The following is a 26,185-nucleotide window of genomic DNA, read 5'->3' on the forward strand; positions in this document are numbered from 1 at the left end:
GTGCCTTTGCCTGGCTGCTGCCCCAAGTTTAGGGGCTCTGGATGGGCAGCTTTGTTCCTTGCCCATGCGTTGCTGTGGGTTGCTTGGTGACCGGCTCCACTGGGTATTCTTCCCCTCTGAATAGAGCTTTTCTCCTCCCAAGAAGTTGGAAGAAATTTCTTTTAAACTCTTCCCTTCCCCCTCTTCCTCTTTTGTCTCCCTCCCTTCTGGGAAACAGGGCAGGGCTGAGTCCTGCTGAGCAAACCAGGAGCCCCAGCCTTTGGGATGGGCTGGCAGCCCCCAGTGCCCATCTCCTCTGCAGCGGAGGGTCCCCAGAGTCAAGGCAAGGATGACGCCCCCACCAGCAGAGCCTGCTCCCCCTGGGCTCCTCTCTTAGGATAGAACCACACAACGGAATGTCTGCAGCCCTGTGCTTTGGTGTGCTTGGCAGTGCAAAAGTGGTGATGCCGGGCTGTGCTGGAGCAGCCCCAGTCTCTCCAGTGCCACCATAGTGACCGAGGATGCGGTTCTGGGCCATCCCCAATGTCCACATCCAAGGCAGCAGCGTTGTCCCAGTGCCACCAGGTGGCAGCTGCTGCCCAAGGCTGTGCTGCGGGCATCCGGATGTGGTACAGGCTGTGTCCCAGTGGGCTGTTGTCCCTTGGTGTCACACTCTTCGTGACGCCCACCTGCCTTTATGGATCCCATCACGGAAGCTATTTGGAGCGCACAGGGATGCACATAGCAGTTTGATGCCACAACACCCTGAAAGTGCCGTCGCATCAGCCCTGCTTTAGTGGGGATGTTGGAGAGACCCAGGAGCTGTAAGTACAGCTGTGTCCTTCCTATTGGGTTCCCTAGGGGTTAACAGCCCCCATGCTGGGATGCAGGACTGCTCACAGTGCCACATGCCTGGCAGGGCTTCCAGCCCTTGGTTTGGTTTCCCCCTCTTCCCTTTCTGCAATGTGAGGCAGCACAACCTCCCCACGTTGGTGACTTGCCGGATGGAATCGGTGTTGATTTGTGTTGCCCAAACAGAGAGTGCTTTCAGAGGCAGGTCTCGGTGAGGTTTGCACCCTTCCTCACCTCTATGTGTGGGCCTGTGCTCCCTACTCAGGGATGTGGCAGCAGGGAAAGCCAGTTGGACAAGAAAAGCTATGGGTAATAGGGGAGGGTGAATAAGATAAAGGAGCGACCTGAGGCTTTGTTCTGCACAAAGCAGCAGATGACCTCCCTTCCATGAGTGCTTTGGGAGGGAACTGGAGCGAGGCCCTGCAGGCAAACAGCTCCTAGGATGTGGCAATCCCAAGGCATGGCCAGACCCAGCCCTGGGGCACAGATCCTGGAGAGGGTCCTATTGGGGCCTGAGAACATCCCAGGGTCCCTGGGTTGTCACGGCATGGAGACCCTGCGGGCACACAGGGCAAGCATTGAGCTGAGCTCAGAGATGCTGCATCCTCAGGGGTCGGAGCGTGGTCAGCCCCCAGGCACCTTGCTTCAGCAGATCTAGGGGATGTTTGGCCTGCAGAGACCCCAGCAGGATTGGTCCAGAGCAGCCAAGAGAGCCCTTGGAGCACCACCACCCCAATGAGAGGCGTTTTCCAGCTCTGCACCCATCCAGCACAGATCCCAGAGCCTCACTGAGCGCCTCCTGCCCTTCGGACTGTGTGCTCAGCTTATCTCAGCCCTGGCCAGCAGTCCAGGGCTGACAGACAGCTCTGCTGTGCACGGGCAGCTCTGTGATAAGTGGGGCTGAGCCCGGTGGGGCAGCACAGGGGGAACACACTGATGTTTCTGCTTCTGCAGGCGGCACGAGGGTAGCCCAGAGCGTGGATGTGCAACAGGGTCCTGCTGGTTTGGTGTGGAGAGTTCCAAGAAGTGATTGCCCAAATGCACAGCCCAGGATAGGGATGGTGCTTCTTGTCACCACTGTGTTGTGTGTGTGTGTGTGTGTGTGTGTGTGTCAGGAGATGACAGCAAAACACCACCTGGAGCGGAGATTGATGGAGATGTCAGAGAGCAGCTCCTCCACCCTGATGGGGGAAGGCACCAGGGCTGCGGGCATCTCCATACGGTAAACCCACGGCTCTCCCCATCCTGCTGCTGCTTTGCTCCTCCAGGGCTGAGCCGCACCGATTCCTTTGTGATTTACCCGCACAGCGGGTAACAATTAGCCCTGATTAATGAAGGGTCAGAAGGAATCACACGAGCTGAGGCAGCCCCCAGCTCCCAGCGCTGACTGTTGCCCCCACAGCATAAGAAAACCATTTGGGGATTGCTTGGAGTTGGGGGTTTGGTTTCCTTCTATTAGATGAGCCTGGAAATGAGCTCTGGGGAAGGAGCTGAACGTTTTCCCTCGGACAGCAGACAGGCTGAACCCCAGCCCTGCGCTCACGGCTCCTCTTTTCCATCCTCTGTGTGTCCCGAGGGCAGTTCCAGCAGCGCTGCGGCAGGTTCCTCATTTTCTTCCCCCTTTTATCCCCCTCCCCGTTTCTTTCCCCCCCAACGTGGCTTTTAGGGGCGCAGACCCGAGCTCGGCGATGGCCGCAAAGCACCCGCGGGGTCCGGCGTGGGAGAGAAGGCGGGAGAGAGAAGCGGATGAAAAAGTTACGGGGCAAGAAAGGGAGAAGGCTCCGCTCTGCGCCGTGCGAGGGGGTGGCGTGAAAGGGAGGCGAGAAAAGAAAAGCCTCCAAAGGCGCCGTGAGTCAATGTTTAACCCCCGGCGCGCACAGAAAGCAGCTCAAAAATGCTATTCCGTTTTTTTTTTCCCCCTTAGCGAGTCTGAACCAGTCCGCCCGGTGCCTCCTCCCTCCCTCCCTCCGGCTCACACCCTCCTTCCTCCCACCGCTCCTCGGGAACATCCATCGGTCCGTCCGTCCATCCCGGCTGCGGGAAGCAGCGGAGCGCAGCAGCGTTCGGAGCCACGAGGATCCAATCCGGAGAGCAGCGATGGGATTCCCCCGCTGGAAGCGTTTTTGCTTCTTGCTCCTCGCAGCTTTCACCTCGTCCCTTTTGCTCTACGGTCACTACTACGCTACGGTGGAGCTGCGCAGCGGCCCGAGGGTCGCGGCCAGGTATGGGGGGCGGATCTGGGGGGTCTGGGGGCTGCTCAGCCCCTCCGTGCCCGCTTTGTTCGTTGTTTGAAGGGCCGTTCTCCCCCCGCAGGGCGTCCTGGGTCCTGTGTGGGGATCCGGGACTGCTGGGGGCTGCAAGGGTCCCGCGTGGACTCGGTGAGGGATCAGAGCACCGCCTGCAGCAGGGTTGGAGGGGGCTGCTTTGCAGGGTGGAGGGCTGACCCTACACCACGGCTGCCCGCAGCCCGCTTGGGGCTGCTCACAAACAGACTCCGGCAATGGGAATCTCCTCTTTGCTTTCGCTTCGGCCTTCCCGTAACCACCCCCAGTGCTCGGCTGGGCGCTGGGCAGCTCCTGGTGCGGGGACGGTGCTATGGGACAGAGGGGGGACTCTGTGGGGTCACAGTCGGACCTGCAAAGGGGCAGCTGGGTGCAGGCAAGTTTGCACAGGGAGGCCCTGGGATGCAGCTGGATGGGCTGCCCTGGGGCTGCATCTCCCATAGCAGGAGCTCTATGCACACATCCCACCCTGCAGCCCAGGCACGGTGGGTGCCTCAAGAGGAGAAGCTGAGCCCCACGATGCTCCAAAGCTCTCCTGGGATGGTTCCCATTGGCCTTAATCCTGGTACCAAAGTGCAGCTCATGTGCTGTTGGCTCTGATTCCTGACGTTTGCAAACACGTTGTCCCATCATCTCTGCTTGTGCCTCTGAAAGTACCAACCCAGAGCCATCAGCTCTGCTCTGACAGCTGATACAGGGCTGAGCTGGGGCTGAAATCTGCAGGTGCAGCATTCCTTGCTGCTAAACACGAGCATGGGGTGACGTTCTGGGCTCTTCCTCCCATTGGGGCAGAAGGGGTGGGTGAGCAGCGCTGCGTTTTGGGGAGCACAGTGTGCACAACGTCTCCACCTGATGCAGCCCAATGGGGGCACGCAGGGGTTGGGAGGGAGCTGAGCCCTGAGCGTGGAGCTCTGCCCATCCCCAGTGTCCCACATGAGCTCTGTGCTGGGAAGGAGGTCCCACACTCAGCCCTTTGCAGTGGGATGGAGCAGGTGCTGCTGTTTCAGCCCCCTCCGATGGCTCTGGCACTGTTTGGTTCACACAGGGTGTGTGCTCTCCCTTTTATTTCCTGGCAATAGAAAGTGACCGCGGGGCAAAAATGTCACATCGATGAGAACCACTGCAGGGACTGAACACACCCCGGCTCAGCTCACAGTGCCCAGCACTGCTCCCCTCCCTGGAGCCCCACTGTGCATTGATGGGTCCAGAGGGGGGCTGCCATCTTTTGGGGCAGCCAAGCATTGCTGGGCATGGGGACACTGCATCCCAGGAGGTGCTGGGCAGCAGCTGTGTCACAGGCAGCTGGCACCATATGGGGATGGCTGTGGTACCAGGGGGTGGGGTGTGAGCATCAGCTCTGGGCACGGAGCTGATGGAGAGTTGTCCCTCCCCTGCAGTGGGGAACAGTGGAGGAAACCCAATGCTTTTGCTGTATGGGAGGAGGCAGAGCTGTGCTCTCCACCTGCTCTACCTGTCTCTGAGATCCTCTAACAAGGAGCCCTTGTCTGCTCTACAATGCCCTGCTTTGCTGGGCGCACCTGCTGCTCTGAAGGGCCTTCCTGTGCAGGGAGGAATGAATGGGAGCCTGTTCCCCACAGGTGGGATCCCACCTCCTGCCTGGCCCTGAGCTGCCTTGGGGGCACCCGTGGGGCTCTGATCCCCCCCAAGGTACAGGGTCCATCCCCCAGTGGTTGGCAGTGGAGGGATTTTGGGGCACGGTGCTGTGTCTCCAAGCATGGGGTGACACTGATGTGGGACAACAGAGCACGTCACAGCCACACCCCCTGCAGGGCCCTCATAGCCCCATTCTTTATTAGTGCAATGATGGGGTGGGGGACTCGGTGTCACCTCCCTGCTTTCCCCTCCCTGCTGTCCCCTTGCAGCCTGCTGCAGCCACAGCTGCTGTTCCTGGTCCGCCCAGAAGCCTCGCACCCAGACAACAGCCACCAGCAGGACCTCAGAGGGACTGTGAAGAGGTAACTGGGGGGAGAGAGGGAGTGCGTGATGATCCCAGCACGTGGGAGCCCCTTGAGCCCTTCTCACTGCTCTATTTGTCCCTTTCCAGCAGGGAGTTCTTCTCCCAACCATCCTCAGAGCTGGAGAAGCCCAAACCCAGTGGAAAGCAGGTGACAACCAGCAGGACGTGGTGTGTCCCCTGAGCCACCAGCCTGTCCCCACATCGAGGGGCTGCTCCTGTGAGCCGGGGCTGTCCCTGTGCTCCATCCAGGTGCAGGCAGTGCTGTGCCTCCAGCAGCCAGAAAGGAGCAGCTCTGTCCCCGGCTCTGACCTCCCCCCGCTCCCTGCTGAGGCTTCTTCAGGCTCAGTGCTGGCTGTTCTCTCCCTGCAGCCCACCCCATGTCCCCGCTCGGTGGTGGACACGGTGAAGGCAGATCCCACCTTTGGGGAGCTCTTCCAATTCGACGTCCCGGTGCTGATGTGGGACCAGCACTTCAACCCTGAGATGTGGGACAGGCTGAAGGCACGACGCGTCCCATACGGCTGGCAGGGCTTGTCCCAAGCAGGTATGGAGGCTCGGGGGGCTCAGGGGGACCCTGATGGAAGGAGCCAGAGATGGAGAAACCTCACAGAGGAGCTGGGGGTCTCAGTCTGTTCCCACTGCTGGGGAGCGGGGCGGTGGGGGCAGCTTTGCAAACACCACTTTGCAGCGTCTTGTGACATTTTCCCTACATAAAAGCCCCAGTGTGTGCATGATGATGAAGTGAGGCACGAAGGATCTCGGACAACCCGCTCCATTGTTGTCGATGGAGATTGTTTCCATTCCAAGCCCAAACCTACTTTCTGCTCTTCCCCGGCAGGGAAGTGATGGGGGGAGCAAGGCAGGGGTGGATGCAAGGAGGCTTTGTTAGGAGGGGAAGCGACCAGCACTGGCATCTCACAGAGCTGGTGCTGTCCGGATGTGTCCCCGTGCCTTGCATGGCATTGGGCAGCTGCTGTGAGGAGTGGGGTTGGTCATACGGGGCTGGGAGAGGAGATGTCTTCTTTCTTCCTTCTCCCAAAGAGCAGCGATGCAGTGGAACACTTGAAGTGCTCCCCGCAGTGCTGACACGCAGCTCTCCCTTTTCCCCGCTGCAGCTGTTGGCAGCACCCTGCAGCTCCTCAACACCTCCTCCAACACGCAGCTCTTTGACCGCAACCGCTTCCCTGGGGGCTGCATCCGCTGTGCCGTGGTGGGCAATGGGGGAATCCTCAATGGCTCACGGCAGGGCCGGGCCATCGACGCACACGATCTGGTCTTCAGGTAAGGCCAGGAGGGCACAGCGGGGCTGTGGGTGCTGTGGTGAGCCCAGCCCTGGACTCTGCCCCGTGGTGATCCCGCAGGCTCAATGGGGCCATCATCAAAGGCTTCGAGGAGGATGTTGGGACCAAGGTTTCGTTCTACGGCTTCACGGTGAACACCATGAAGAACTCGCTCATTGCCTATGAGGCGTATGGCTTCACACAGACACCGCAGGGCAAGGTGAGACCAGGAGGGTTGAGTCAGAGTGCCCACCTTGAGAATGGGCTTCAAGAGAAGGGTGGGTGTTACATTGCATGACGTGGATAATGGCACAGCGGTGCCATGGCACAGGAGCCTCGGGCCTCACCATGCCCACATCCCTGCTGCAGGACCTGAAGTACATCTTCATCCCCTCGGATGCACGCGACTACATCATGCTGAGGTCGGCCATTCAGGGCAGCCCGGTCCCCGAGGGCTTGGACAAGGGTGACGAGTGAGTGACCGCAGTGAGCATCCCAATGGGAGCACAGCACACCCAGCTCTGCCCTGCGTGATGCCGGTTCTTCTCTTCCTGCTGCAGGCCACAGAAGTATTTTGGACTGGAGGCATCTGCAGAGAAGTTCAAGCTGCTGCATCCTGATTTCTTGCATTACCTGACTACCAGGTGAGGATGAGGAGGCAGATTTTCCCCCCTTCCAATCCCATTCATTGCAGTGCTCACATTTCCTCCTGGCAGGGACGCTCATACAGCCTGGCTGCATTCACCTGGCCCTTCATTTCATAGCAGGTTTTGAACTGTTCTAACAGGAACAAAGTCCAAGGAGATTTGGGTTTGTTTTTGTGTTTCGTGGAAACCAGTACCTGGGTTGGGGCAGCTTTAAATAATGGGGAGAAAATGTGTTGAACCTTAGCAGCAGACATCAGAGAATCCCCTTCTAAATGCCATGAGAGGCCATGGGTGGGTGTCCTGCCTTACTGCCCAGTGACGTTGCTGGCTGGGGGGTGTCTTAGTGCCATGTCCCTCTCAGCATTGCCTCTGCTCTGCAGGTTCCTGAGGTCAGAGCTCCTGGACATGCAGTACGGCCACCTCTACATGCCCAGCACTGGGGCACTCATGCTGCTGACTGCACTGCACACCTGCGACCAGGTGAGGGGACGCCTTGCCCAGCACCTGGGGGGGGAACCTCCCACCCTGAGCCCATCGCCATCCATCCTCCTTCCCCCTGCCATCACCCCACAGGTCAGTGCCTACGGGTTCATCACAGCCAACTACGAGCAGTTCTCTGACCATTACTATGAGCCAGAGAAGAAGCCGCTGGTGTTCTATGCCAACCACGACATGCTGCTGGAAGCAGAGCTGTGGAGGAGTCTGCACCGGGCTGGGATCATGAAGCTGTACCAGCGGTGAGGGCAGTGCAGTCCCACTGCAAGGACTCTCAATGCAGCACGGAAGCGATTCTCCTCTTTCCTGAAGGCCTCCTTCTGTCCCTGGAGGGCTCTCCCATACTGGCAGGGCAGCCCGAGGAGCAGAGCCTGCAGCTGACAGCAAAGGTGGTGGTGAAGGGCGAGGTGAGGCTGGCAGGGAAAGACTGCAACTCCTCAGGGCCCTCCAGCATCTCATTAGTGACTCTGAGCGTGGCTTTGGGCCGCCCCTGCACGTGGCTGCAGATACCATGAATGTGTGTGGGGCAGCTGCAGCCCCTGGGAAGCACGGCCTTCATCTGCAGGTGGGACAAGGTGATGCTGCAGAAGCAAACATCTGACAGAACTCACTTGGAATGGCCTGGAGTTACAGCTGTGTACGCTGAAGAACCTGCAGGGCAAAGCTATCAACAGCGTGGTACCTCAGGGGAAAAAGGAATCCCAAAGGGAGGTGGTCTTGAACCCTCCCACCATGCTGCCTAATCCAGCACTGCTGCAGTAGAGTGGTGGAGGCTCCTCCAGCTTGTGACAGCAAAGGGAGTGGTGTGATCTGAAACTTTCCCATCTTGTGTAATTAGAGGAACACGGAGTCATTATTTTCTTCTGTGCCTGGTTTTTAGTGATTGGGTTGGATAAAGCATCCTGCCTCCTGGAACACAGCAGAGCTTTGTTGTGGGAATGGCAGAAGTCTGGGTTAAGGGTGGGAGTGGGGTTACAGGGCTGCTGCTGGTGCCCAAGCACGGCACTGGTAGAACACAGGGGACTTTGAGAGCAGCCTCTTCCCACCTTGATGCCATTTGCCGTACGTCAGCTGGAAGGGTGGAGGGCACAAAGGAGGGGACAATTGTTTGCAGAGATGGCAAGAGATAACCGGGCTGTGAGCCAGGGAACCTCAAGCTCCCCTCCAGCTCCATCCCTTTTGTGACACAAAGCTGCACTCAGCTGTTTCAACCAGCTTCAGATGTAATCTCTAGTGGAGCCCTGTTTGCCTTCTCAGGTACGCCTCAAATTAACCTTTGTTCATGTCAGACACTGCACAATGGTACCATGGCAGCCTGTTACGCCTGTTTTTACAAGCAATCAACTCAGCAAAACCTCTTCCATGACAACCAGCCTGATTCTCACATCACCTAAAAGAGCCCCAAAAGCTCTTCAGTCCAACCAAGCATGAGCATGGCTTGAAACACACCCATAGCAGCAGCACTGTGCCACACGTGGCAAAAAGAAGAGCTTTTAAAAAGGAACTGCTGACACAGTGCAGCATCTCACCAGGAACCCCACCCCATCCAGCTCCCAGGGATACAACCATGAGCAGAACAGAACCTGCTGTACTCACACACAGCTTCTCTGTAAGAATGTAAGTCTTTTTCCTTCTAGCCCTGGAGTTAAGACAGCCCCCTGTTTATTACCTTAGCAGACCAGGAGCCTGATGCTTATACTGCTGCCTGCTCCCTTCTCTTGGAGCTCCTAAGCTGACCGCAAACAGTGAAGTTACTGTGAGTTGCATCTCCTCAACTTTCAGCCTTTTTCTGTGGAAGACAATGAAATCTGAACGCCGTACGAGGCTCAGTAAGCTCACACTTGCTATCACTTCAGAAGGCATTTCAACTTGAAATCCTTCCTACTCGCCCAAAGTCATTTCTGTTCAAAGCAGATACCCAAAAAGGACTTGGACTCTCAGGATTGTCGACGATTTGTTTTATTGTGAAACAGCTGCAGGAACCACATGCAGCTGGTTGGGGGAAGGAGCAAATCAGGTCCTGTGGAAAAGAGGGCCAGAGCAGAAGCAACCATCAGCTGGAAAGTTCCCAACCTTGTGCATTATTGAATCAAGAGGACACATCTTTCTCTTCTAAGACCAAAAGTACACTTTGTTTTCTTTCCCCCCCTGCTCCTTGGAAGCCCAAAGCCCCATGTGCTTCTCCTTGTGACTGCTTTTTGGAACCTATCTGTGTTGACAAAGCTGCCACTCTGCTGGCTGCAGTTACATCCCCTCCCTTTCTGTATACCAACCTTTATTTCCTACGGAAGCGTGCTGTCGTCAAGCATGCTGGTTCAGCCCATCGGTGAGCAGTACTGATCTTCTACAAACAGACATGAGTTCTGTTAAATAAAGCATGGAACTATTTAGCAGAATGCAGCTGTCAGCCACCTGGAGATAAAGTGCTCTAACATCATGTGTATTTAGTGACTATGCAAGATTAAAATGCATTTATCTGCCCTCCAAATGTACTCTACTGTTTGGACAACCACTTAAAAGCTCTTCGTAGATGTAGAACTGAACTGTACTTATGACAATAGCAGCCTATGTTTATTATTATGGTCTCTGCATAGTCTTGCCGTATCTGGGCTCCTAAGGGCAGGCTGCTAAACGCAGCCCAGGCATACAGCAAAGTGCTGTGCATTGCAGCTGTGCATTGCAACTGCAGGAGGAAAGGGGACAGCTGCTGCTCTCAGCCCTCCTTGTGGGCACCTGCATCATTTCTGTCTCTGCAAGATGTAAGAGAATTGCTGAAGGGAAGAAATACATAAGCCTCAGTGGACAATGGTTTCTCCCTCACAGCTGAGTTGTCAGACAGGGATAACAGCACATCACCGGCTCAGTTTCTCCCCTGCTCTCATCTACACCAACTCCCCAAGTTCTATGGAATAAAACGCCCAAAAGGCAGCCATGCCTATGAGCTGTGTCCTTTCTGAGAACCACTCAAAGATTAGGCATTCTCGTCAGCAGATGAGTCACACTGCCTACACTTCTGGCACATAAAAGTCTAAGATTAACTGAAATACTCAAGGATTCTCTTACCAGTTTGAGGTCCAACTTGACAGCTGCCTTCTCGCCAAAGCTGTCTCGGGGGGATGACACAACCCCAGGGTTCTGAACCATGTTTTCCTCCTAAATGGAAATTGCATTGAATGCCATTAGAAACAAACCTCCAAGCTAAGATTGTCCTGCCTTTGTTTCTCCTCCACCCCTTCTGAGCCAGCACCAAGCCACAAAGCAAGGACTGGGTAAGCATTCCTTTCTAAAGCACATTTTGCCTTATACTGAGCTAAGCAGAAACCTGCTCACAAACAAAAGGGCATGTCTGCCAGTGAGTTGTTTCACTTGAGACAAGGAACTCTGAGAAGCAGATGCTATTTAAACCTTTCCTTAGAAAAAAATACAAGCTTAAAGGCTTTGATGGTGTAAACCTTTATATGCTGTTCACACAGACTGCAACCCCTCGTCATACCTTATACACTTCTCCCCCTTGCAAAGAATAATCCACTTGTGAGATCTATCTATGGATTTATCTTGGGAAATGCACTCATGCACTCAAAAAGACAAATCTGTCCTGGGGAAGGATTCTCCAGCGTCCTTTTTGGTGACCTTTTGGTGTATGTGAGCTGCTCCCAGCAACCTGATGCGAGTTTAAAACCCCCCCAGCACACCTCCAGATAAGCACACAGACCAATTATCCTTTCACTAGGTCTACTTCTGTGACAAACACACTTATGAGATGAGCTGTGCCTCCACAATGAGCTGTCATCCAATCTACTTCTAATCCCTTCTACTCCTGCCCATCTTCAACAATGCTGGCAACCAGGTGCTCTGCAGGGCACCAACCACATTAAAACTCCCATTCATTGTGTGCTGCCTCTCAGCTTGTGCTACATGGCAGCAAAGGGCTGCACACTCAGATGGCAGCTGCAACAAAGCCAGTCTTGATTGGCTTAATTACATTAATCAAGCCATAAGGCTTTTATACCTCCTCCCAGCAGCCCCAGGGGCCCAGAGAGATATCACCTGACACAGCAGAACAAGCCTGATCTCTGCAGCCCAGCAACAGAAGAAAACTGGAGTAGGAGGAGCTGAATGCTGCTGTTTCTCACCTTTGTGTTGCTGATACAGGCTTACTGCTAGCCCGGTGAAAGACTCAGCCTCCTGGGAAGGTGAGTGCAAAGAGTATCCTTCCCCTTGCTGGATGACATGCTGCCACCTGAAAAATGGGAGAGATAAAAGTTAATCCACATAGCAAAGTGTTTCATTTTTACCTCCTTGCTTCGGATGCTGAGCCTCAGAGTCACGCTTCCACAGCGGAACGTTTCGGACAGGGATAACCATCTCATCAGCGGCTCAGCCGAAGCTCGGACCATGCAGCTCGGACGGCGGGCAGCAGCACCCCCTGACGGCCGGGTTACGGCAGCTGTGCTGATGTGAGCGCCGAACCGAACCCACAGCGCTAAAAACACCTCTCGGGGCCACACGGTGGAGGAATCGCTGCGTATCAGACCCACCGACCAGGCCGCCCTACAGAAAGAGGTGGATGAAAGGCCGCATCCCCTCAGCGCGCCGCGCTGCCGTGCAGGCCTCACCGGGGGGGGGGGTGGCGAAACGCTGCCTCCCCGCAAGAAGACACGGAGGCCTCGCTTTCTGTAAGCAGCCGTGATGGCTCCCGACAGCCCCCCGCTCGTGTCCGTGCCGTCCCCGCGCCCCTCGGTGCCGCCGTGACCGCGGATTGCCGGCGATGGCGCCGCGCCCAACTCACCGCCACCCGCAGCGCCGCCATGTCGTCGGACAGACAGGAAGAGAAGGCTGCGCGCGCCCACCTCGCCCGCCAAGTCTCGCGAGAGAGAGAGAGCGAGAAAATAGGCGCGCGGGGGCTGCTGGGAAATGTAGTGCCGTGACCGCGCGGCCTTGTGCAATGTGGGATCCCTCGGTGCTGGGGGGGGGTTTCTTTACACAGCTCTGAGCGGGTTCTTCTGCTCGAGGTGTCACATAAGAGGAAGATGAGGAGATAAACGTGCGCAACTCCTCAGCAGGGTGAGGCCTGGCTGCTCCAAGGGCGCTCTGTCCGGCCCAGCAGGGCAGGCCGCAGTGAGGCCTTGGGCCTGGCGCCGGGCTTTGGCGCTGTGTGTTTGCTGAGGAGGCACCGAACGGCCAAAGAGCGGCACGAAGCGCTGAGCGTTTGTGGTAACGGTTTGTGGTAACGGTTTGCAGCCAGTAACTGCTGAGAACATCACGAGCTGCCCAGGCAAGGAGCACAGAGAGCAGCCAACGAGCAGAGAACCCCCGGCTCATTGCACGAGAGCTTTGGTGCCTTCCTGCCTTTAGGAGCCTTTAAGAAAGGAAGGGTGAGCTACAGGAAGGCGGTAATTAACACACAGCCTTCCTTGCAACTGCCTTTCCTCTGTGAAGATGTGGCTGGCAGCCTGCCTGCTTTTAGCTTCCCTGAGGAGCAACGGCGTAAAACCCAGCAACTGGAATGAGCCCTTTAGATCCCCGAGGGACATCAGGCTTTAAAAGAAAGCAGCTGAAATCCTGCCTTGTGCAGAGTTCGGATAATGGAGGGAGAGAACGTTCTTAATGGTAGCATGGATGATGCTCACACCACATAGTAGCTGTCTGCTTATGCTTACAGATGGATGCGCTCAGCCAGGGGTGGACTCAAAGAGTTAATGGCTCAGGAGAATGGCATGAGCTAAGTGTGCAGAAGTCTGGCTGTATTTATGCATGATTGCAGCGCATAGATGCATGATTGCAGTACATAAATGCTTACAAGCATATTCTGGAGGCAGAACAAAGGCTCTGGGTAAGAAGTGGTCATTGTTTCACCCATACCCAACACTCTTTAACTTTGCTTGCGTTACTTGATCAGGTTTTCTCAGCTCTTTCCTTTAGAGGGCGATCCTGCCACACGCATCTTCAACGTGCGAACTCGTGGGAGCTGCAGTGTGAGGTGAAGCCGCCCAGAGGTCAGCAGAACATGGTGGCTCTGCTGGAGCTCTGCAAGCCTGCGGACATGGAGGGAGCTGCCGTCTGGCCTGGGCAGTTCTGGTTCAATGTGTTCTGCTTCCTCAGGCAGTTGCCAAGCTGCTCCCAGAGGTAATTTGGAATAATTTGGGTAGATTTCCTGTGGCGGATCTCTGTCAATTACAGTGCTTTCTTCCTTTAATCTTTCAAAGGATTTCTATTTTTGTTGAGCAAATAGAGGAAGCTATTAAAAGGGCACGGTGGTCTTCTGTTTCTTGGGAGCAGCCCCAAAATGATTACCTTTTCCCACCAGCTGATCCAAAGTGGATTACTTCCTCTAGCAAATCATGCACTGGAGTAAGGCCCCATCTTTCTGCTTTCCGAAGCTTTTTCTTTCTGTCCTGCAAAGCCACAGCATTACCCTCTACAAAGAAGTGCGAGCGCTGCTGTGGAGTATGTGGTTATCTCTTGGTCAGAGAACAGGAAAAAGGGCAGAATATGTGACAGAGAAGGGAAGGGAGGAAAGGAAAACCAAACAGAAGTAATGACAGAACCCCTTCAACTTCTGGCAGGCTTTGATCCCACGCTTAATTTGCAGGACAAGGTCTCCTCCCAGTTTCCTATCCCTTCCCCCTGCTGGCTGCCTTCTAACAACCTCTGGGGAGCAGCTCTCTGTACTTACTGATAGCAGCTTGATTCCCTTCTGCCTTCCAGCAGTTCCACTCTGCAGACAGGGTTCCCAAAGCCTGGAGAAACAAAGCATCCATTGATTCAGAGCTGTCCTGCTGTGGTTATCATCTTTGACATATGGCTGGGGGAAGCAACTGGGGTATATGAGCACGTTCAGAAGCTCATCCCCTATGGCCAATTGTTTCTGGCAGACACCAACCCCCTGCATGGCTGTAGTGCACAAAGCATGAGGAGAAGCTGAGGAGCTGGTTGGATTCTTGGCCCTGCTCCGTGTGCTGCATGCACAGCAGTGCACAACGAGCAGTCCCCTGTGGAACAGCTGGAGATTGCTTGCTGGTGATTCAGGTGCCAGACTTGTAAGGGAAAAAAGATCTGTAGTGTTAAGAAAAGCCTGCCAAGAGGTCTCAATGCCTGCTGCCTTCAAGTCAGTCCCAAGCAGTACAAGAAAGGCTCTCTGGAGCTCAGTAGCAGACAGCAGCTATATCTTCCCACGCAGGACAAGGCATGCTGCAAACTGAACACCCTTTCCCTGGTAGCAAAGTTTAGGCCTCCATTTAATGCTAAATACATGCTTGAACCCACTCACCCGAGCTACTAGAAGAGAATTTTAGTAGCCTTAGAAATGCTGTGCTTTGTACAAAGAACGGTAAGAGCTTTATCCTTACAGAAAATCTAGGAAAAGAAGGGATGACCTTTCTGGGAGCACAGTGGTTTCTGCAGGTGGGGCTGTGGTATGGATTCCTGCAGGTGATGGAGAAAGAGAAAGGTTCCCTTTCCTCGGTGGTGCTGAGCAGCAGAAGAAATGGAAGCTTCAGACACTCAGCTCAGACTGGGCGTGATTTTCCCCCTCAGCTTCCCTCCACCGTCCTTCCCACTTCTTCCCCCTTTCCTCAACTGAGTTTTGAGCAACAAAATTAGTCTCCGTGTGCTGTCCCAGCTCAATAAGCAGTTGCCAGGAGATGACCTTGCTTTGAGTAGAGAGATGGATCCTCTCTATTTTCTGCATCAGCCTTGGAGATTAAAGGCATGGTAAGCAGAAAGGGAGTGAACTGGTATAAAAATATCTAGGCACTAATGAGGAAATTCTCAGGTCTTCTTTTATCACAAGCAGTGTTTCTGTTTGCCTGGATTACTCAGCCAACAGCCGTTGATTCAGTCAACCCAAACTGCGCTGTCATCTAAGCGATATTTCATCTATCACTCTTAGAAGAAATATGCTAGCCACGCAGGGAGCAAACAAACGTGTTCTTAGAAGTAATTAGCCTGAACTGCACTGAGGTCAAGTGGTTCTGTTGGAGAACAATGTGAATCCCCAACATCTCCTTACTGGAGACTGAAAGTGGAGAAGTGCAGATCTCTGGCTCACCTCTTGCTTCTCATTGCTTGCAAAAGAGGAAGGAGATGATTGCCCTGAGGTATTTTTAAGAATACTATCTCTGCTAGTTTCATTGCTGAATGTGAAATAATGCTTATAAATCATGAAAGGTCACTTTATTTCATGTCCTTTTAGGTCGCTTGTCTTGCCCTTATGTGGGGGAAGCAGCTGTGTCCAAAGTGGTGAACTGAAGTCTCCCTGGATTACAGAGGGCAGTTGGTTAAAGACCTGTAACTGTTCCTCCTGCTGCTTGTGAGAAGAGCTGCTGATGGCAGGTTCCAGGTCACACCTCCTGCTGGGAGCCTTGATGCAGAGGATTAGACTGGGAACTACCCAGACAAGAGGACGAAGTGGATCCAAGGTATCCATTCCAAATGGGTGCATGGGAGGGGGTGCAGGAGTGCTGTGCTTTGAGAGGAACTGAAGTCCTTCTTTGTGCCCTGTACCTTCCTGCTGTAGCTCTGTCTGAATGGCCCCAAGTTCTTGTATAGAAGGAGGTCACAGCTGGTCCTTACTACCACTCTGCCTGTGCCAGCAGGACTTAGGGACCTACTTAACCTCCTCTTCTCTTTGTGCTCCCAAGGCTGATGGCTTCAGGACAGATCAAAGCATGAGGGTAGCATTGTTTTAAACCACCAGTTTCCTGTAGAATATGATCTGTCTGCTTACAGATGGCTTTTATGGTCTCCAAAACCTCCTGTGGATTAGCCCATGGCTGACTGTATAAACACTGTTTCTATCCCACATCCTGCTTCCACAGCGTGCTTCATGCTTCTCTGTCCTTTCTTTCAGTTCAAACATCCTGCAGAATCCTCCAGCATTTCTCAACAGCCTTCCCTGCTCTCTTCCCCTCTGCCAGGTTGCGAGTACAACTCCAACAGCCCCCAAATTCTTGGAGAGCTGCCCACAGAAGACAGAGATTCATGCGCCTTGCTTCCTGAATTAACCACCAGCACGTGTGTCACTGCTTTGCTGCTGACCCCACGCCTTCGCTGTTGCATAAAGGTAGGTCTGCCTTCAGCCAGCTCTCCTCCTGCACATTCCAAGTGCTCTCCTTTCTCCCCTCAGCTGTCATCTCGAGCAGCCTGGCTGCTGAAGGCAGTGGGCGGGCGAGCACACACCACAGGAGATGGCTGATCTCCCGTAGCACTTCTGCTCAGGGATGTGCTCTGCCATGCCAGCATTCTCCTCCACCTCTCCCTGCTGTATGAAGGGCACAAAGCACTGCTTCATCTGGGGGCTGAGGAGGAGCTGTGGGGAGAGCAGCAAACCAGGGACTGGCACTCCTGCATGACCTGGTGGATATGGGGTGGCGCTTCTCCTGGTGGAGGCTTTGAAGTGGGTGTCTGGGACATTGAGGGGTGGCAACATCTCAAACCACAGCACCTGACTTCCCAGAAGTTGTATGCGTGGTGCTGCTGACTTGGAGCAGCTGGCAAACAAGTAAAAACACTCTTCCCCCTCCCAAATCATTATTTAAACAGTATAAAGTTCTCTGTAAATGTTTAAAACAACAACAGGATTGGGAGGGGAAGGAGGAAAGACAAACAAGTTTGCCTTTTGAGCTTTGCAGAAACAGATCTTAATTTCTTGGCAGGGTTCTCCTTGCCCAGAAGATCCAGCTGCCAGCACACTTCAGGAGGCTCCAAATCCATTATCACTTCTCTAACATCTCCCTCCAAGAGGCTGCAGTTTGGCACAGGCAGTGCCTTTGATGTTCAGGGCTTGGCCAGCACCTCGTGCTGTAGGATCCCAGTTCATCGCTGGGGCATCTCTGCTTGGGCTCAATGGTGTGAGTGCTCCCAGAGATGCTTTTCTTTCACAGCCCTGAGTTTATGGTTGGTGAAACTCAGCAGGGGCTGGGGAGCTCAGTGGAGTGTCTGCATGGGAGAGGGACAGGAACCAGGGGCAGGATGTGGGGGCTCCCAGTTCCCAGCCCATTGCCTCTCCTTCCTCTACAGCATCAGTAGCACTGCCAGCACCTGGTACATTAACACAGCAGAAACCCTAGATAATCTCTGAATACACAGCAGGTAAAGTGACTTGAATTCAGCTTCTCACAGTTGAAGGGTGAGAGCTGCATCCTGGCTGGGCTCCAGGCTGGGGGAGACTTGGTGGGGATCTGAAGCCCTGGGTACAGAGGGTTTGCTGGAGACCAGTGGCTGCTCTCCAGATCCCAAGCCCTGGAGTATCTGCCCCCATGGGGCTGTCTGGCCCCAAGGGGCCATTCTTCTTAGCATGGGGTAGATCCTGGGCTGAGAAAAAGAGGTTGTGTCCTTGGTGAAGGGACCTATGAGAACAAGGTCCCCAGGAAGCAGAGTAGGACAGTGTTCCCCAACAACATGATGTCTCAGCTGGACACCAGCTCCCATCAGGGCTCATTGCTGCCTGGTCCTACGTGTTCTGCTCTTGCCCAATCCTGCTCAGACCCTGTTGTTTATATACCACCCCAATACCCAGAGCTGGGTGTCTCTGCTGCTCCTTGGCTGGCATACACAGCCTGTGTGACTGTAGAAATAGGCTGTTTGCTTCCTAGTATCTGTGTTCCTGCTTCAGCCGCTTGATCTGGTGCTGAGCTACAGCATCAAGATGCTGTTGCTGACCTTGCTGCCGTCACTGCTGTACCTACGTACAGGTCCTGCAGTGAGGGGGCCCATGGTGTTTCCTTGAGCTGTTGGCCCCAGGCTGTTGTTGGTGCCCTGTCCCCTCTCCCCACGTTCCTCCTCCAGGCAGCACTGGGTAAACTCCCACAGGGGTCTCCTTTACTCTTCTAACTTCAGCCATCTCTGTGCAGAACCTCCACCGAGATAAAAGAGCGACACAGTGTGAAACCTTCCTCCTCTTCAGCAGATGGTGTTTGTGGCACTGGACGTTTCCTGTGCTGTTGTAACAGAACGGCCTGGTCTAGCCAAGAAGCGGAAGGGGAAGCTGCAGTCTGGTCTTGCAGAAGCTGCCTTGCTCCGCAGACCTGACTTGAGATCCAGGATCACAAATGATCTCTTGCTTTCTCTTGTATTGGATGGGGTTTCTTTTTTTCCTCCTTTTTTTCCCCTCCGTGTTTCAACCCACGAGCTGAAGAGCTGCCATGCCTTGCTGCAGCCAGCAGCTTCTGTCACTGCAGCACTCACAGCAGCCTCCGGGGGCTCGGTGACCACAGATGTGCTGTGTGATGCAATGTGAACTTCACATCACCTTCACGGAAAGACTGAAATGCATCTAAACTGGAACTCACCCGGTGTCACTGCCTTAGGCTGAACAGAGCAATGCTACATCTATCCTAGCTGGGAACTTCCAGCCTGAAAAGCCTCATGGGTGGAGAAATGGTGCCCTGACTGAGCTGCAGTGGGTGCTTTCAGCTGGTATTGCTACTGCTTGTGTTTGAGCAGCTCTAGCTAAAATGGTACACCAAGAAGGGGCAGTTGCACATCCATCAGGCTTAGTGCTGTCAGACCAGGCTGAGATTGCTGAGAGCTGCAGTGGATGCATCTGAGACAGATCTCAGGGGAGCAAGGCAATGCATATGGCCTCACTGCCTCCCTGGAGCCAGCACTGACTGCTCCCCAGAGAGCAGCTCCCTGACTGCATCAGCTCCCTAAACAGCTCTGCTCCTTTTCCTCCCAGCAGCCAGAAATTGCCTACATCAGCTTTTGCCTTCCGATGGAAACCAGCTGAGCCACAGCAATGGGGAGCAACCCATGGGCGCTGCATGCTGCTGCAAGCTCTGTCCCACACCCAGGTAATTCTGAGGTAAGAACCTTTGTGGGAAGGGGCTGCGTTCCCCTGCCAGCTCTGCAAGGTCACACACAGCCCTTGCCATGCTCTGTGCTCCCCTCCTCACCCCTCTGACTCCAGTAGCACCAGGCTCTCACAGCCCTGCTGAGCCCTGCCAAACCTCAAAAGGCCTTTTGCAAAGAGCCATGTGTCAGCACTCCATGTCCCCTATCAGCTCCATCTACCTGACTTCTTCCTGCCGGTCACAGCAAGCCCGAGCAGGTAGCAGGACACAGGGCAGCTGGAGGTGGATGCTGGGGGTTCAGCCAAAGTGCACTCCTTCCTGCAGCATTCAGCTAAGGAAGGGATCTTTCTTTAGCTCCTCTTTTCCTCCGCCTTTCAAAGCGGTGCCGTATGGATGCTATCACCGAGTTCATTAGTCCCTGTCGGATCCCCCCTCCCTGGAGGGGATGGGTTTTGCTGCAGCTGAGCTCTGGTGGTTTTTCTCTTGGGGTTTCAAGAAGTTTCATTCCACCCATGAGAAGTGCCAGGCGTCGGGGGAAGATTTGTTTCTTGGCAGCTGTTCCCGTTTTGCTCTAGAAAACAGATGCTGTGCTAGGAATGCACCGTGACTAAAATTCCTCTGGGCTGCTCAGGTCAAATAGCAGCAATGGGGGAAGCAGGGGAGCAGCGCTGCTCAGCACAGAGAGAGCAGAGGGCTGAGCCCAAAGTGGGGCTTTTAGGGAGCAGGGGCTCAGTGTTGGCTCATGCTTGGCTCTGCCTGTTCTAAAGGAGCTGCAGAGCCTGCTGGTGTCAGCTCTTGGTTCTGTGACAGCATCTGACCCCTGGGGCATGGAGCACGCTGCCTCTGTTTGTTCCGCAGAGGGCTGGGGGGAAGCTTTCAGGGTCAGGAGTTTAAACAAGGGCTGTGATGGGTGGTGACAGTTTGAGAAAGACACAAACAGCAAAAGGTATTGGTGCTGTCAGGGAACGTGACAGGCAAGTTCACAGCCCTCGTAGGCCTTTGGCTTCCTGTTTTCTCCTGCTGGGAAAGCAGTTCTGTATGGTGACAGCCACAGGTGACCCTGCAGCAGGTGGGGGCAGAGCTGGGGATGCTGAGAGCCATCAGCCCCATGGGGTGAGGTGTGTAGGCAGCCCCGTGCTACCCTGCCCTCCCCGGGTGAAGGTGGTCAGCACGGTGTGAGTGCTGCAGCCCTTCTGCAAAATGGGTCACCCCATCCAAACAGCCCTCTTGTTGTTCCCGAGCTAAAAGAAGGGGCTGTGTGATAGAAAACCTGCAGCTGGTCTCTCTAATCTCCCACCAGCGTCTGCATTAACTGACAGCACAGTGACTTCCTTGATGCTTGGCAATTTTTTTCCATGCACGCATCCAGCTAATCAATTAAGTTTCTCAGCAGCTTCCTCCAGCATTCAGGCTTGGAGGATGGAAGGGATTTGTTATTCTAGGCACTGTAAGAGAGGCATGAACTGTACTAAAAGCAAATTGGTTGTGCTTTCCAAGCACTGATGCTTCTCACTCCCAGCTCAGGGGTCTGGTCCTGCTCCCACCTGGGGATGGGGATGCTCTCAGTCTATGTCAGCTTTGGGGACACACTGTGTCCCCAGTTGCTACACAACCTTTCTGGTCCATGGCATTCAACTCCATTCAAGGAGCTGGGGAGGTTGGATTGTCCCTTAACTCAGCCCTCTGCTCGATAAATATCCTCCCAGTTGTTTATTTTCCCTTCTTCCTTTCCTTCTCCCGTGCTTCTGCTTGTTCCCTGCCCTGCCCAGGCGTGTTGCTCCACGTGCTCTGTGAGATGTCCCCATCCATCCTGCAAACTTGGGGCTGTGGGGGCTGCAGGATGCAGGCAGGATGGGTGGAGGCACTGAGAAATTTGGGGTGACCCCAGGAAGAGGGATGGACGGATGGATGAGAGGAACCTCATCTCCTGCCAACTCGGCTACACCCTGTTAGTGGGAACGGGGATGTTTTGTGCATGTTTAGCAATGCGAGAGGCTGAAGCATGACAGCAGCAGGGGTCAGGAGGGCTGTGGGGTTTGTTAGGAGTGCAGCCAGTCGGGTGATGCTCCTTGCTCCCCATGAGACCTGTTGCAATCCGCACATGCATCCTCTCAGGCCAAGCAAAACTTGCACTGTGCTGCTGGCCTTTGGCTCGTGGCCTGAACACGGCTGGGGTCCAGCTGGGCTGGGAGCAGTCCCTTCTCCTGGGCTTCCCCATGGGCTCATCACCCCAACAGCATCCTGCCGTGAGGACAAGGGGGAGCTGGGTGGGGAGAACAACCTGTGCTTGAGGAGAATTCTCTTTATCAGCCAGAGGATTTCAGCCACCTTCATGCCTGTTCCCTGCAGCCACCTGGTGCCAAAGGATTGCATCCGCGTGATAAATCCCATTGCTCTTCTGCTCAGGAAGTAATTTGGTGAACCAGGAAAGAGAACGTTGCTTGCTACCAGCCTTCTTTCCAAAGCAATTGCACGACAGTGCTCCGAGGTTAGCAAACTGCAGACATCTGGGAGCAATCGATGCTGTTTAGGCTCTGAGAAAGCATAGGAGAAAGTTAGAAGGAAGCAACTTGAAAGCTCAGCGTTGTTAAAAGCAGTCTGGAAAGCCTGGAAATTCACATGAGGATAATGCCTACAAAGAGCCAGGGGGCAGAAGGAAGGAGAAGGACAACGGGAACAGCAGCCTCCACAGGAGCCTTTGGAAATGGTTAAAGATTTGGGGAGCCATGTCTGTGACAATCTGCCCCCCCATAAATGAGAAACCACATAAGCCTCGCGCTGTTATTGCTACGCAGCATTAAAGTCTCTCATTTGGGATAAACATTCTCATCTCCAGCAGAGCATGAATAACATTAAATGAGATAGTTAAAATGGTTCGGGCCAATTATAGCCCCGGTGTAAGTTGGGCAGAGTTGCACCAGGGATTAATTTGATGCGGAGAGCTCTGCCTCCTGTTCCGAGCCGGGATTCCAGTGCGGGTAATTACATCCTGCCTCTGTGCTTCCTCTGCAGTTTTAATTGGGTTGAATGGACCAAATCCGCAGCAAGTGTAAATCTATGTAATTGAGCTCTCTCTGGAGAGGAACCCTGCTGCTTTACACCCTCCAATCTGGGCCAGAGCTCTTCCCTTCCTCCCTGCTGGGCTCCAGCTGCCCAGGGCTGGCTGCCACCCCACGAAGGGCTCCCATTTTGCCCTTGGCTGAAAGTCAATGATTTCCTAAGCTGCAATGGACAGCCCAGAGCCCAACCCCTGCAGTGGTGCAGGTGAAGCCCACCGGGTCCAAGTCTGCTTTTGGGCACGCTGTGCCTTCTGCTGGGAAGTGACCCCAATAAGCGGCCTCCTTCCCATCTCCTGTCCTTACCCCATCCCACATCCAGGCTCCAGCACACAGAACAAGCAGCTGGACCATCTCCCTCTCCCACTTCCCAGCCCGCTGAGTAAATCAGCAGTAATGAGGGACTTTTGACCCTCTCTTTCCCCGAACAGCCTCAAGAAGCATTTTTCTTCCATGAGGTACTTGAGAAGCTTGAAGTTCTTTCCTTCTCCTGCTTCTATTGTAGCTTTGCTTTCCTTGTTTTTATTTGCGTGTTTGTTTTTCTTTTTCTCTCCTAGGAAAGGACAAGTCATGGGATGCAATGAACCTTTGGGATGCCTTGGGAGCAATGGGGATGCTGCCAGTTTGGGTCTTGTCTCTCGGTCCAGCAGCAAACCGCCTGTGGGATCAGAGCTGGGAAAGTGCTCCTGCTGGCTGTGATTAGGGATGTCATTGAGAAGCATTATCTCACAGAGCTGGAGCCTATACAGAGCCATACATCCTCCTTAGCCAATTGTGCACGGAGACGATGGGAGAGGGAAGGGCTCTGGGAACATTCTCCCCTGCCCATTTCCAGGATGTTCTGCTGCTGTGTGGTCCCTTTCCCTTCTCACAGAGCAATGATGAAAGCAGACAGCCAGCGAGACCCCGGGGAGCTGCACAGCACAGCCCAAGGCTTCGCCTCCAGCAAGACTGTGTGTGGCTGCGGGTCCTCACCCCCAGCTGGGCTCAGCCCACTCCTCCATTTCCCATTTGGTTTCTCCCGCAGTGTATTTTCAGGAGGTAGAGATGTCCCAGCCCTCCCTTCCTCCCCAGTGGTAGCGCATCTCCTCGGAGGGGCCATAAGGGCTGTCACTGCCGGTCCTGCTCTTCTCGTAAAGCACGGCGAGCTGTTGGCCAGCAGCAGAGATGCGATTTCAGAGACTGAGCAAATTCCCCCTCCCACCCACTGAGGACCTCCCGGAACCAGCACACATCCCACCTCATCCAGCCGCCGATTGCTGCAACGGGTTGAGTAAATCGAGACCGTTTCTCATGCAACCATCCTTCCCGGAGGTCCCCAGGAGGAGAGCTGGCTCAGGAAACCTTCAACCCCAAATCCAGCACTCCCCAGTGCAGCTGATGGAGCACAGCTCACAGCGCAGTGACCCGAAGCGCCGTCTGTGCCACGTCCAGCTGGCCTTTCCGCTTTGCTGGCGTGCTCCTTTCTGCTTTTCTTTTGGCTCTTTTTTTTTCTTTTGGCTACGTATTTGTGTGCAAATCCAGATGGGAGGAAAGGTCAGACTTGCTGACCGTAAGGCCCAGGCTGAAATCTGGGTTCTTCCCTAAACCTGGGATGGCTGTGGCTGGATGAGCCCTGCTGGTGGGCTCAGCCATCTGCCAGCAGAGCTGTGCCGGGCTCTGCGCTCACACGTTGGGGCTGTTGGAGCTCTGGCTCGTCTCCATCCCGGTTCTGTCCTTGCCCACACGCAGCTCCGCTCATCGCTGCCCACCCAAACATGCTCATCCTCCTCTCGCTCAGCTCCTGACCTTTATTCTCCCTTAAATCAATACACAGAGCCGTGCTGCAGCAGCACCAGCGTCTCTGGGGAGCCCAGCTGATGTATAGCATCCAAGGAGCTGCTTCTCATTTTGAGGCTCCCATCCAGATAAGCTTTTGTCTTTCCAGCCCCCAATCCCTCCTATGCTGCATGGGCCCTGCGTTCATCCCCTCTGCTTCTGGCAATATTGACTCCCCATTTGCTTTCATTCTGCTGTAAAATGAAGGCAGCTCCAGGTACAAAAGCAGTTTTACTCTCCCTGAATATCACAAATGCCTTTATGAAAACAGAATCGAAAGCGAGTTGGGATCGGAAAGTTTTAATTAAAAAGCTTCGGGGAGGAAAAGGAAATCTATTAGGAAACCTCTGCGGACATTCAGCAAGTTCTCCCTGCAGAGAAGGGAGCTGCAGTGTCTGCCCGTGCCCTGCTGGTGGGAAGGGATGAGAGGTGCAGTGAAGCTGGGAGCAGCCCAGGTTGGGTGCTTTCTCTCCCCATTGCTGCCCCCACGTGTGGCCAAAAGCAGCCAAAAGCACGAAGCCCCCCCCTCCTCCTCCCTCACACCCCTCGGATAAAGGATAGCAACTGCTTTCTTGGCCAGGCTGAAGCTGACATCCGCCAGTCCCAATGCCTGATCAATACAAACCAATGGACTTTTCCCCATCAGAACATGCCTATTTTTTTTCCAGCAGGTTGCCAAGTTCTCAGACAGACGAAGGCTCCGTTTGGCAGCGGATCGAAAACAGGATTATTTGTCTTTATTCTGAAACCGAATTCTTGTGGCTAAGCTGCACCAAAAATACATCTTCCCCCCCCACCTCTCCCAGACATGAGACACCACTGACTGCCCAAAGCAACTCTTCCCTGCCACAAATGGACCAAATAAACCCAGCACGAGACCGGTGCTTAGCAGAAACCAGATGCGCCTCTAATGCTGTCATCTACAGCAAGCTGCGTCTGCAAACTGATCTTTTATTAATGTGTGTGCACGGGTGGGAGAGCTGGGAGAGTCCCAGCGCAAGGAACACAACATGCCATCACCTCGTGCCCATGGGCTGCCTTGTGGCTCCCAAAGGACATTGCTGTAGGGTTACCCGGAGCCCCTCTGGACACAGCATTCAGGATTTGCAGAGTTTGGCCTCGGTTTGCCCTGAGCTGCACCATGGAGGTGGGTTTTGGAGGCTTTCTCGGCGTGTTCTGAGGCTGGGAGGCTGCAGGAGGAGGAGCAGTTAGTTGGTGTTGGCAGCTGAAATAGGTGAGGTGATCCAGGATGCTCCCCGCATCCACGTGGCTGGATGTGCCCTCACTTGGCAGCTCTTGGATGTAGCAGAAAGGGCTTTTTCCCCTCTCTGTTCTGCCCAGTTCAGGCTCTGTGTCTCTATTTCCATACACCTCAGGAGCAGCTGCTTTCCAGAGCGCACACAGCCTCACCAGTAAGCAAAGAGACCTGTAAATTCTGGGAGAGATATGGAGAAACCACCATTAAACAGGCAGAGTCTGCGAGAGACCTGGCAGGGCAGAAAGGCAAAAAAAACACAGGCTTTTTCTCCCCAATTCCCCTCCATTTCCACACTTTCCCCACAGGTCCTTCCAACCCAAGCTGTTCCATGGCTCTCTCTCATGTCATCCATCCCACCTGGCTCTGCAGCAGCGTTAGGTGGCGCGAGGCTCGGAGCCTTCCTTCCTCCTGGACTCTTCTTCCTCTCCCTCGGGGTGCCTGGGGATGGAAAACATGAGGTGAGCCCAGACCGGGCTACACTGGGACCATCTGGACCCATTTGGCTTTCCAAATGGAAGGTGCTCACATTCACAGCACTGCACCGAAGGAGCTGAGCCCTCACCCTCACCCAAACCCGCCTTTTCTCCACGCTTTCCCTCTATTTTCCCCACATTTTCCCCATGTTTTTCCCCAGCTCTGCTCAGCTCAAGTCCCACGAGGTTCTGCTGCAGCTCAGTTTGGCCTGGAATGCTGATTTTAACCAACACATCATTTTATTAGTATTATTTCCCCCCCTTTTTTCCTT

At 54.4% G+C, this 26,185-nt stretch overlaps 1 protein-coding gene, 2 long non-coding RNA genes and 1 other non-coding gene across 10 annotated transcripts; 2 read left to right on the top strand and 2 right to left on the bottom strand.

Moving 5' to 3' along the window:
* The first annotated feature begins 220 nt into the window (after window positions 1–220).
* ST6GALNAC2 (ST6 N-acetylgalactosaminide alpha-2,6-sialyltransferase 2) lies at window positions 221–9,132 on the top strand. Of its 6 annotated transcripts, none has more exons than XM_072352247.1 (12): window positions 413–803; window positions 2,498–2,679; window positions 2,756–3,053; window positions 4,997–5,089; window positions 5,179–5,239; window positions 5,461–5,635; window positions 6,207–6,372; window positions 6,453–6,591; window positions 6,741–6,844; window positions 6,932–7,015; window positions 7,399–7,498; window positions 7,592–9,132. In XM_072352247.1, exons 2-12 carry the CDS (start codon window positions 2,520–2,522, stop codon window positions 7,757–7,759), a joined length of 1,548 nt encoding a protein of 515 aa, XP_072208348.1. In that variant the 5' UTR covers window positions 413–803; window positions 2,498–2,519; the 3' UTR covers window positions 7,760–9,132. The 6 variants fall into 6 exon arrangements, with proteins under 6 accessions (XP_072208350.1, XP_072208348.1, XP_072208349.1 ...); XM_072352248.1 differs by having other exon boundaries at window positions 5,182–5,239; XM_072352249.1 differs by lacking the exon at window positions 2,498–2,679 and having other exon boundaries at window positions 221–803.
* A 305-nt stretch (window positions 9,133–9,437) lies between these two features.
* LOC140260189 (uncharacterized) lies at window positions 9,438–12,354 on the bottom strand. Of its 2 annotated transcripts, XR_011905508.1 has the most exons (5): window positions 12,303–12,354; window positions 11,647–11,753; window positions 10,577–10,666; window positions 9,787–9,876; window positions 9,438–9,533 (listed from the first exon to the last, which is right to left on the bottom strand). It is a non-coding gene; the product is annotated as an uncharacterized lncRNA (long non-coding RNA). The 2 variants fall into 2 exon arrangements; XR_011905507.1 differs by lacking the exon at window positions 9,438–9,533 and having other exon boundaries at window positions 9,737–9,876.
* Window positions 11,825–11,894, bottom strand: LOC140260240 (small nucleolar RNA R38). Its single transcript, XR_011905516.1, has one exon. It is a non-coding gene; the product is annotated as a small nucleolar RNA R38 (small nucleolar RNA).
* A 3,392-nt stretch (window positions 12,355–15,746) lies between the features above and the next one.
* Window positions 15,747–24,114, top strand: LOC140260083 (uncharacterized). The gene is made up of 4 exons (XR_011905495.1): window positions 15,747–15,933; window positions 16,432–16,577; window positions 19,194–19,319; window positions 22,922–24,114. It is a non-coding gene; the product is annotated as an uncharacterized lncRNA (long non-coding RNA).
* The last annotated feature ends 2,071 nt before the right edge of the window (window positions 24,115–26,185 follow it).

Source organism: Excalfactoria chinensis, chromosome 17 (genome assembly GCF_039878825.1).
Source record: "Excalfactoria chinensis isolate bCotChi1 chromosome 17, bCotChi1.hap2, whole genome shotgun sequence".
NCBI classification, from domain to species: domain Eukaryota; kingdom Metazoa; phylum Chordata; class Aves; order Galliformes; family Phasianidae; genus Excalfactoria; species Excalfactoria chinensis.